Here is an 11264-nt window from a genome sequence, read left to right as displayed (position 1 = left end):
CACGGTTGGGGGCGGGGCCTGCACCTTCAGGTCTGCCCTGAAGCCCCGCCCCCTGGCGGAGTCACGCGCCGCTCCATCCCCTTTTCCCGCCGCSCCTCGCGCTGCCGGAGCCGCCTCAGTGCGGGCGGCGCGGGCGGACCCGCTGGATCATGGCTGAGGTGAGTCCCTGCTTCCCTGCCCCTTCGCTGCTGCCCTCCTGTCCCTCTCTCAGCCGCGGCCCGCTGCCGCTCTGGGGATGGTGGTTTGGCGGGACGGATAGCCGGGCCCTGCTGTACAGGTGAAGGGCCGGGGCTGTCTGGGGCCCCGGCCTTTCCTTTCACGGCCCTCCTGTTCCTTGTTTCCTTTCAGCAGCAACAGGATAAAGCGGCGCTGATAAGTGAGGTCCGGCGGCGTTTCGAGGCGGAGTACCTGGCAGGTGAGCTGGGAGTGGTGGATGCGGGCTCTGGGGCTTGTCCGCTGTCGCTTTTTCTCTGTCGGCACCAGGTATCGCGCTTTACTACGTGTGGGAGCGTCTGTGCCCTCTTACAGAATCGACTGGATTAGAAAAGGCCTCTGAGATCATGTTCATTGACTGAACACCTGTCAGCCAGACCACGGCACTGAGTGTCACGTCCAGTCTTTCCTGAAACACCTSCAGGGACGCGCGGCCTATTCAAATATCTAATCACTCTCGCTGTTGAGAATCTCTTCCTAATGTCCAACCTAATTTTCCCCCGGTTCACTTAAGGTGTGAAGCTACGGAAGGATGCGATGTACAGCAGGTTTCTTAGCTGGCTCTCGGTGCTCTCTGCCTGCGGGGTCGCTGTTTCGGGCTGCAGGATGTGTTGGGGCAAAGCCCTGGGTTCTTCTCTCTTGCAGTTGTGTTTGGTTGGCTGGAGAGTCAGGTTTGGTGCATTGCTGTGCTTGGAGCTCTCTGGGCATGAAACATGGTGGGAAAGGGAGGCATTCTGTCCTCGCCGAGTTTGTCAAAGGAAGAGTTGTTTTTCTGGAGTAACTTGCACTTGAAATTCATGCAGGCCATAATTAAGATCATTGCTGCATGTCCAACTCGATTCTTGAGTGCAGGTGCATTTAAACTTGAATGCAGGTGCATTTAAACTTGTAAATGAAGGCCAGGAAATGCTGGGGATGCCTAGGGGAGAGGGAAGACTAGCATAGTCTAGTGTGATTTGTATTGCTTATGTTGGAGGAATGTAGAGTATGCTAACAACTGGAGTAAGCAGTACATTTCATTATGACTATCTGGAGACTTTCTGTTAAACACGTGCTTCTATGCAATTTTAAATGCAAATACAGTAAAATCCAGTAGTTGTGTTGCCTGCGTCTTGTTTAATATGAGGCCCACTTCTGCTAACAAATGCCTTTCTTTGATGTTTCTGRTCAGAATTATTGAGGTTACCTAGCTATCACTTTTATGTAAGGGTTATGTGCTTCTATGACTTATTTGTAGTGGGCTAGAGCATTCTTTCGGAAAACTTTCAAGATCTTGAGGGTGGTATAGCTTTATTGCCTATGGTTACTGTGCTGACTTCCATAAAGGAGACTACTTGGACCTTGGTTAAAGATAACCTTTTTTTCTGATGACAAAATTATTAGAAAGTCTTGAAGTAGAGAGAGCTTATTCTACMATTTGGTGTTTCTAAGTGAATAAGGATATACTTGTGAAGCTCAGGCCCAAAAGCGTGGAGGACCATCTTAAATTCTAAAGTTTTTTGCCTCTTAAAGTTTTCAATTAGTGTATGTTTTCATATGGTAGGAGATTCAACTTGCTTTGTATTCTATTATCTCAGAGTCACACTCAGAAATAATTACTTCAGAAAGCCTAGAACTGGTCTGGGACAGTAGCTGTGGAAAAGGAGTGTTACTCTTTCAGTTGATCTATCTCTTAAAATCCCGTAATTCCACAAGTTTCTCTARTTGTAATGACACCTCTGTTGGGCTGGTTGATACAGCCATTAAAATAATTGAGTACTGTTGCAAGGTAAGATGTAATCCTATTGGCAGTATTTTGAACGTTTTCTCCRTAAGCCCATTTTTGGGTCAAGGTTTAGGGCTCTTGGCGCTTTCAGAAAATAAGATTAAGACTTTTTTGAGTTTGTGTTCTTAAGACTCTGCCACAAGCAAATTAATGTTCTCATGACCACATTCTAGAGTGTGAAACACAGGACTTTAGTTTTGTATTGGTCTGTCAGCCTTTACTTTGTATGTTCTAAAATGAATTCTTTTATGCTTCCTARTCAAAAGAAATGTGGGGGTGCATGTATTAAGACACCCTCAAACCTGTGACTTTGGGATGTAAAAGTACAGATGATTGCTTCACACCCAGCAATTTTGGTCTGCTTTCAAAACTAAGGGCACTGTTAGGCTACACTTGAGAATCTGATCCTTTCTGTGAAGTTTAATGTGGTCATAGAATCGTGGGCCTCTACAGAGCAAACTTTATTGCATTTACAGGTGAACTGCAGGTGTTAGAGAAAAGTTTTCAGGCAATTTTGTTTCTGGAGTTTGTGGCTGCCACTTTTTTTTTTCCCTGTGAGGAAAACAGTGTAACTGGTTATTCTAGAAACTTGGTAATTCTGATCACCAAAGATGAAGTGGTTCTTCCATATTCTGTAACTCACAGTTACTGGTTTCCCTTCTGCCCCTCCTCATCCAGGAAGCATTAGTAATGGTTACAAATGTTGTGATGGCCTTACAGTAACATTTATTTTTGTTATTAAATGAAAATTAGAGAGTCTTTGAAATCCTGCTTTTTCCTTGAAATTGTTTATTGGCAGAATACAATTTTTAGATGAAGTAGAATCTACAAAAATATTATATAGCTGCTTCACAAAATTCTAATATCCCAATATGTATTGTAATAATTATTATTATTGTAATGATATGCTGTGGTCTTGATAATTTTCAAGGTAGGATAGGAAAAGTTCTGTTCAGCAACTGAAAGCACCATAAATTTGTTTTTTTTTTTGATTATGCATTTATGTGTTTAGTTTCATTTAAGTGACCAAATCAGAAAATGCTTTAAATGTCAGATACAGTGGGAAAGATAAAGTGTCAGAGAACCTTACTGTCTTATTTCCCCAAAGTTTGCAAGAGAACTTTCTTGCTGAGGTTGTTTGGCARAGTTGGCCTTTGAAGGGTTGTAGGAGGAAAGCTTGGCCACTGTTGGATCTTACAGGCAAAACGGTGTTTAATATTGAGTGAGACCTTGTGGTGATTTTTTTTTTTCTCTTTGGGTAGCTTTCTAGCTGRGTTCCAAAGACAATGTCAGTTCTTGCGAGGAATGTATGTCTCAATAATGAAACCCTTGCATTTCAAAGGTATATTTCCAATAGTGGAAAGGCCCTGTTAGTCCAGTAGACTGGCAAATACTGTCTGATGTAGTAGGCAAACAGCACTTTGTCTCCACTGGTTTTCGGCCTAATTTTTGTTTTGCCTGTTTGGATTCTTTGTGAGAGTTGGTGATGTAAATGATTTTGCTGGTGAAAGGAACAATGAAAACAAAAGACTTCTTTTCTAGTACTGACTGGCACTAACAATGTTTTCTAGCAAACAATCATGTCTTTTTCTATAGTGAATTTCCATTCCTTAGAGGATTTCTAAAATTAGCTTTTATTTCTGGGCTATTACTTTCTATTTTAATGTTACAGTGGAAATTATTTATAATCAAGTCTTGTTAGATTTTTTCAGTAAACCAGTTTTCATCACATTTTCTTTTTTTATGTTTATCAATCCTAATTGCCTGTATTTGCTGGCCTTCCTCATTTACATCCTTTTCCTTCTCCTTTAGGCAAAGCTTAAGTTTTGAAAAAGATTTTGCAAGAGCAGTTTCCCATCTGTCCAGTATAAAGGATTAAATTAAATTTCATCATGACCTYCTTTAAGCCAGTAGCAAAGGTGTTTTGTTAATCACCTGGGCTGATTGTTTTGTTAATGGGCTGATTGCAAATAAAATTTTAGACATATGGGGCACCCTGAAAAAAAATGGTAAGAAGACTTAAAGTAATGTTTTGTATACCTGCATATGYCTTTTTATACTCTGGAAAATCTGTTTTCCCTGGTTCTTGGCTTTCAGGCTGAGRATGGGGGAAGGGTAAGATAGAAAACATACTTTCATAAAAAGCTCTGTAATACTAATGATTGAACTTTCTGTTGAAAGTAGTCTTTATTTTCACTGAGAGTGTTTAGCTTTGCTAAAAGTTTGTTTATCTCACTTTGTGGAGGCAGATATTTTATTTGTTTATTGCTGCTTGAAGTTACTGAAATAATTCCTTATTGGATGGAAATAGTGGTGGGTTTTTTCTTCATCCTTGTCCCTTTATGGCTACTGACCTTCTTAAACTGTTTTTAGTCTTGCTGATTTTCTCATCTAGCAACTKGAGGGGCACATATCTGAATTGTTATAGTACTTAGCTTTATGTTTGGCATCAACAGCTAATTAAAATGGGTTTCCTCTTTGTAGCTGAAGTCAGAGAAATAATTGTGACCATTTGAGACTGATTTCTTGATTGAAATGTTTTAAGACAGTAGTTAAATTGATCTCTTTGTGTAATGTAACACTTCACATACTTTTCTAAATTGGTTTTTTTCTCTAATTTGCACAATGAAGCTTTTAGGGTTTTTTCTCAACTCAAAGGCATGCAATTGCTGTCCCTACTTTATGTATGGCTTGTTCTGTAACACGGCTAGATAAGAGTTTGTTCTGAAGGAAGGGGTCATTCTGATTTTTAGTTCTGAACTTCTCTGGATTATTTTAGTGTGGGACTTAGATGTGCCACTTGGTTTTGATTCCTGTAGTTATTCTTCTATCATGGAATGGGTCAGGTTGGATGYAGTGGCTTGTCTGGTCCTGCCTGCTCAAGCAGGGTCATCCCAGAGCACAGGGCGCCGTTCTGCATGCAGACAATCCTTGGATGACTCTACACTGTCTCTGGGCAATCTGTTCCAATGCTTGGTCACACAGTAAAGAAGTTCTTCCTTGTGCAGGTGGAACYTCATTGCATCAGTTTCTGCCTGTTGCTTCTTGTCCTATTGCTTGACCCYACTAAGAAGAGCCTGTGGATCCACCCTCTGATGCCCTCCCTTCAGATACTCATAGRCAYTGATGAGGTCTTCTCTCAGTTTTSTCAAGACTGAGCAGCCGAGCTCTTTCAKCCTATTCACATGAGAGATGCTCCAGTCCCTTAATCATCTTTGCAGCCCTTCRCTGGAACTGCTCCAGGGGCTCCTGGCATTGTAATTAGATGGCATTGAAAAAACGAGTGACGTAAAGAGAAAGGATTTTACAATTAGTACCTCAAAGAACTTAATGAAATCTTCTAGTGAAAGTATTGCAGTGAAATTTGCGTGCATTTAGTTTTGCGTAATTCTGCAGTTGTTTTCAGAGCTGTTTGGTGTTATAGAAGATCCTTTATGTTGAAACTTAGTAATTAAATGATACAGTTTCACTGGAAGTTTCTCAGCTTGAGGAAGACAACTTCTTATAGGGCACAATGTGCTCATGGAAAGAAGTCCTCACTTGAGAAAAGAGGAAAAAAAAAAAAAAGAAGGCAAGTAATATAGGAAGTTGCTGTTAAAACAAATTTTGTCTTCTTCCAGTCTTTTCTCTTGACTTCAAATGCTCAGTGAGAAAATGAAAGGAACTTTAACCAACTATTTTCAAAATAAGGTTAAATACCTGGTCAGTTTTGCTYGCTCAAATTTTCCTGAAGAACTTTCATCTAAAGGAATGAAGAGGGCTAATCATGGCCTCTTCTCCTTGCTRTTGTCACAATTATTCCCTCATGTGTAACTTAGAATTTGGTAGATTATGTTTTATCTTGCTTTTTTTGAATCTGAGTCTTGCTTAGTTTCTATAGTTTCCAGGGTTAATGGAAAAGTATTGTAGCACCCCAGTTTTGCCTCTTCCATGGGCTGTGGAACTATTCTATGATACAGAAAGGTTTGAGTGTCTTGGACTGAGGGAGCAGCCTGGTTTCCAAGCTTCTGGACTATGAAATGTTACACAAAAGTCTGGCACTGCTGTTGTACACGTGGTTTCCAGGAGCTCTTTCTGAACAGAAATAGCTGATACTGCTGTTCCTTGTGTTACCTTTGGGGTAAATGATGTGTGTTCCAAATACCTTATGAAATTCTGTTTGTTATGGACTTAAGTACAGACGTGTCCCTCTTCATGAGCAGAGGGTGACTGAACTTAGTGTCTCAGTGTCCTAGTGACAGCCCTTCAAGTGTGAGGGTGAAAGCACCTAATTTTCCCTTGAGAAAAGCATCAGTATATTTTTATAGGTGTCTTAAATGTCTAGGCTTGGAAATTACGTGAGGTAAGTTGCTTCAGTTTATAGTTTTTACCTGAATTTCCATATGGGTGCCCCTCAATTACTGTTTCTTTTTTGGCCTCTTAGYTGTTGTGCAGGATGTATTTAAATTTTATTGAGAATTCCAAATGTCTTATTTTCTATCCACTAATTTTAGCTTAACTCCACAAGTTTCTAATAATACAGTAACTGCACTCAAGTGTTGCATGAATGATTTAAAATTAGAAACATTCTGATTATTTCACAGACTAGTTTGGAAACAAGTTTGCAGATGTCTGTAGAATTATGTGGCATGTACAGATTTGAACAGGAATTCRTCCTCTGAATTGACATGTTTTCAATCACTGGGTTCTTGGAAGGACTCCATCAATTTTATATCATTCTGCTTTTTGTGTKTGACATAAAATGCCTTTCTTTTGGATTCACATTGTCAGCCTAGATTTTACTTATTTTGTGGCAAGAATTGGATAAATCAGGTAAAAATACAATATTCAGTACTCAATKCTGTTGTTCTGTCAATCTTATTAAGCTAACCTGTTTCAAATATTGGCATTCTGCAAGTGCTTGTGGATGCACAACTTGACTAATTGTTTCCTCTGAWTTTAGGGTTGCAGCATATATGTAAATTCAGATTACATGTGCCTTGTTGAGAATTTTCTTTCAGAAGAGAGGGAAAAACTTTTTCAACTATCCCTATCTCTGAATGCAACTTGCTTTCCATTGATGTTGGTAGTTTGGATTAAGCATTTTCTCTGTTTCTCTTTCACTTTCATTCTCTTAAAATATTCACGAAGTTAAATTTCTATGTTTTTWAAAATATTCTCTAAGTTCAGAGTTTGGGAAAACTTGTTAGTGGCTGAGAAATGGATTCTGAGGTTTGTTCCAGTTTGTTTGTAATGATATGTCAATGGCTTTAAATGAATTTGATACAAGATGCACAATTTTGTCATTTTGATAGTTCTGCTCTCAGATACTGAAAGCAAAGAAGAGAGCCTCAAAGTGGTATGAAATCTTATCCTGTTAGTTTTGCCAACTGGTGGTGGGTTTTCTTTTTAATTGCACTGCTCCYAAATCCCTTATATAAATAAGATATACATGGGACTGATCTCAGCAAAGTGCTTGACTGATTGGTTAACTGCAGTCACTCATAACTGGAAGCCAGTGTGCGTTATAGATTATTAAACCAGAGTGAAGTAAAGTAGTTCACTTGAAACTTAAGTACTGTTAGCTTTTCTCAAACAAAACTTCTTAAATCATTGAGGGAACTACAAATTTTAAATGAGCAGTTGAGGCTACCAAATTTCACACCCAGTATTTTTGCAACCCATCTATTTGTGGTTCCTCTAGGGCCACAAAGAAATTAGATACTTCAGTCTGGTGCTGAGTGATCACTGGGCTTGGTCATAGTATAGGGAATCAGCTCTCTGGTGCAAGTATGGAAATGATGATAAAAAGGAACTTAAATAGTTAAAAAGTTTTTAGTGTATTAGAGGGTTTTGGGCAGAGGAAAAAGTAGGGGGCTAAGATTAAGGAAAGTGGGATTAAATTCCAGGTTTATCTAAGGAACGAAGTAAAATAGTGGGGTGGGATCAAGGGAAGGWGAAATTTGAAGCCTAATGAAGAAGGAACACAGTAGCTGATGGATGTGAGAATCAGTCAGATGTGAAAAGTTGCATTGSAGAGTGCAACTATAATAATTGCTTGTGGACGGACACATTTAAATTGATATATTTTCACAGTTATATTGACTTAAAACAGGAAACAGTCTAAATTGAAAGACAAGTAAAATAGTAAAGTAAAGACAAGTAACAAAAAAAATTAACCTATTTTTATAGGCTAATAACAAATATTAGCAGAATTTAATGTTTTTTCTTAACTCCTTCCTTAGAGTTAAGATGTCTGATAGAAATGMACATTCCCTCACAGTTCTAAATGGCTCTGAAAGCAGTCCTTTCCAGTTTATTGTTGCTGATAGAGGAATAGTGTTTGCAATAKGTGAAAATTAACTTCTCTTTTATTAACAGTATTAATCTTTTCCATAGTAGTCATGAATTTAAATGACTAGCTTAAGAGTTTGTGGTTTTTTAGTAATTAGCAGAGATGTGTATCAGTGTCTGTTGCTTTCAGAAGCTTGTTTCTATCACGGGCTCTTGATTTACCATCTATTTATACTAATTTCTCAAGCAGAGGAGCATTGATCTAAAAACKGAGCCTTTGTTTAAGCATATCTACAGTAGAAATAGGTCCACTTAGCATTTGTGTTTCACTTTCCTGTTTAAAAATAAAACCAAAGAAAACCAGAGCAGCAGCAAGTATAATTTCATCTGATGTACTTCCAAAAGCATGTAAGCCTGTTATCATCTTGCTAATGTGATACAGAAAGATGCAAGAAGCCTTGGGGGTTTTTGTGCTACTCTAGAGTTGCATGTAGTTTGTGTTGGGTAGGGTAACAATTTATAACAAGTGTAAACTGTAATTTTTTAAAGGGAAACAATTTAATGCAATTATGTATAKTGCATGGTCAAAACCACTAATTTTMATACTTGTCAGACATTTTATGGTTTGACATTCTGATGCCTGTAGACAACTCAAGCATGTACTAGTGATGCTTAATATATACATTCATCAGTAAACAGATTATAAAACTATGTACTGATTCATGTTAATTACAAAAAACTGGTTTTAGGAAAATTACACCTGTCCCAAATGCACTTTGTTATTTTATAATGTTTCTTCTTCGCATAAGAATCACAGAAAACATTTTTGTAATGCTGTAATATAATGCTGTAATATAATGCTGGTAATAATGCTGGTAAATAATGCTGGGTAATATTGTAGTGTCCCTAAATATCATTGCAGCAGGTAGATGGTTTTCATCAATTTATCATGCTGTGCCTTGTTTGCTTAAATTTGAAGTTGCAAGATAAATCCTATGTAGCTAGTAGATCATTATAGACATACACTTGACAAATCTCTTCACATTTTTGTAGCAAATGCTATAGACACTAACTTATTTATTTCCTAGATAAATCAGATAAATATGATTCTAGAGATGTGGAAAGACTTCAGCAAGATGATAAATGGGTTGAAAACTACTTGATTTGGCGTCACGATGTTGTGGATGATACTTTAAAGATGATTGATGAAAGCTTTCAGTGGAGGAAAGAATACACAGTTAATGGTAAGCTATGTTATATAGTGATATTGAAGGTGCATGTTGCTTTCCTATTGAACTACCACTGACCTCTAGATTTACTTTCATTAAGAACCTCTTAAAGGTTTGCAAATACAATGGAGAGATGAGCAAGAACTTTCAAAAAAAAAAAAAAAACCAAAAAAGAGAAAAAAGTAATGCTTTTTATGTTGGCCAGTAGTATTTCAGTTTTGTTGTGGTTTCCATATATCTATTGAAAGGTTCTTTAAGCAGAAGGAAGGAAGGAAGGCAGATAGCTATCTCTTAGTTTTGTCTCTTTGCTTTATTGAGTAGAGTCCTAAAAAAAAAGGGCAAATAAGAAAGAAATCCTGCAACAAACARGGCTGTCTTGTTCATTGTAATAGTGCTAGTCTGGTACACTAAATAAGAGATTCTCATTTTTGTGCTATGAGAATGTTTTGAAGGTGAACTCTATCTACAGGACTTCACACTCTGAATTAAAGGATAGAGCATGRTGGGAGTGGCTTCAAATATGAAAAAAATTAACATTTGCAACGTTTTCTGATGTATTTTTTTCAATTATTCTTATTTCATAAACAGATCCTACTCTAGCATGAGAAGAAGATAGTGAAGATTTCAACTGATGCCAATATTTGCATTAGTTTAGTTTAATAAAGGCCTTAGAAAGTGGCTTGTATTTTTTTTCGCATTTTTAGTGACTTCTTTTCAGTTACAATGTAGTTATTAATATGATTACTGAAATATTATTGCATTTGGTTTTGCAGACTTGTCAGAATCTGTCCTTCCAAAATGGTTATTTGAAATTGGTGCTCTCTTTCTGCATGGATACGATAAAGAAGGCTATAAGTTATGTAAGTTTTACAGAATGTATTATTTTCAGTCACTAATGGTTATTTTATTTCTAGCATTTTATCATCTTGAAAAATAAGCATTTAAAGAACAGACATAGGTAYGTATTGGCTACTGGTTTTGTTTAAAAAGTTAATTGAGTAATAATTTTTTTTTTTTTTATCATAAAATCTGCTGAGTTGGAAGTGACCCAGCAGGATCATGGAGTCCAACTCCTGACCCTGCACAGGACATCCTGAGAATCCCACCATGGCCTGACTCTGACAGACTTAGTGCTGTGATCACTGTCTTAAACAAGATTATAACAGTTTAATGTGTGTTCTGTGTTGAGTAGGGGATTTCTTTTAATCTTGAGATACACAGTCTAGTTCACATGCTATATTTAAAAACATTTGTTTATTTACCTGAAATAAAGTACTTTTTACTTTAGTCTTGCATCTGGAAGTAAATGACACGGAGAAGAAATCTGTTTTTTTTACTAAGACTTTACAAGTTTCAGGGAGAAGATATTGAACATATCTAAAATTATTTTCAGACTTGTCTAACTTTGATATTGTAAAGGTAGTAAAAATGTAAGCTTCTCTGAATATTTCTTTACATTACTGCCCTGAATATTTCTTTTCTCACTTACTGTATAATCAGTAACTTGATTTCAGACACTTTTCAAAGTAAATGACCTTATAATTATGCCTGTGGGTTTTTTGGTTTGGTTTTTTTGTGGTTTTTTTTGGTTGTTGTTTTTGTTTAGTTTGTGGGTTGTTTTTTTTTGTTTGTTTGGGGTTTTTTTGTTTGGTTTTTTGGGTTTTTTAAATTTTTTGTTTGTTTGTTTTTTGTTTTGGGTTTTTATTTTTTTGGTGGAAAACCAAGTCTCTGTATGACTTAATTTTTTTATTCCAGAAGAATATGTGCTTGGCTTTCATTTATAC

At 37.3% G+C, this 11264-nt stretch overlaps 1 protein-coding gene across 2 annotated transcripts in view; it reads left to right on the top strand.

Moving 5' to 3' along the window:
- Positions 1-75: 75 nt before the first annotated feature.
- Positions 76-11264, top strand: part of MOSPD2 (motile sperm domain containing 2) — a 32154-nt gene continuing 20965 nt past the window's right edge. The window contains exons 1-4 of one of the 2 annotated variants that reach the window (XM_057387531.1): positions 76-158; positions 352-415; positions 9340-9495; positions 10254-10340. In XM_057387531.1, coding sequence (XP_057243514.1) covers positions 150-158; positions 352-415; positions 9340-9495; positions 10254-10340 — 316 coding nt within the window. In that variant the 5' untranslated portion in view covers positions 76-149. Of the gene's footprint in view, positions 159-348; positions 416-9339; positions 9496-10253; positions 10341-11264 lie in introns of both variants that reach the window. The other variant, XM_057387452.1, reaches the window with a different exon arrangement.

Source organism: Malurus melanocephalus, unplaced genomic scaffold (genome assembly GCF_030028575.1).
Source record: "Malurus melanocephalus ecotype Western Australia unplaced genomic scaffold, MMel_1.1 scaffold_1, whole genome shotgun sequence".
Taxonomy (NCBI): domain Eukaryota; kingdom Metazoa; phylum Chordata; class Aves; order Passeriformes; family Maluridae; genus Malurus; species Malurus melanocephalus.
The sequence above is the reverse complement of the archived record's forward strand: the minus strand, read 5'-3'. Positions and strand labels throughout refer to the sequence as shown.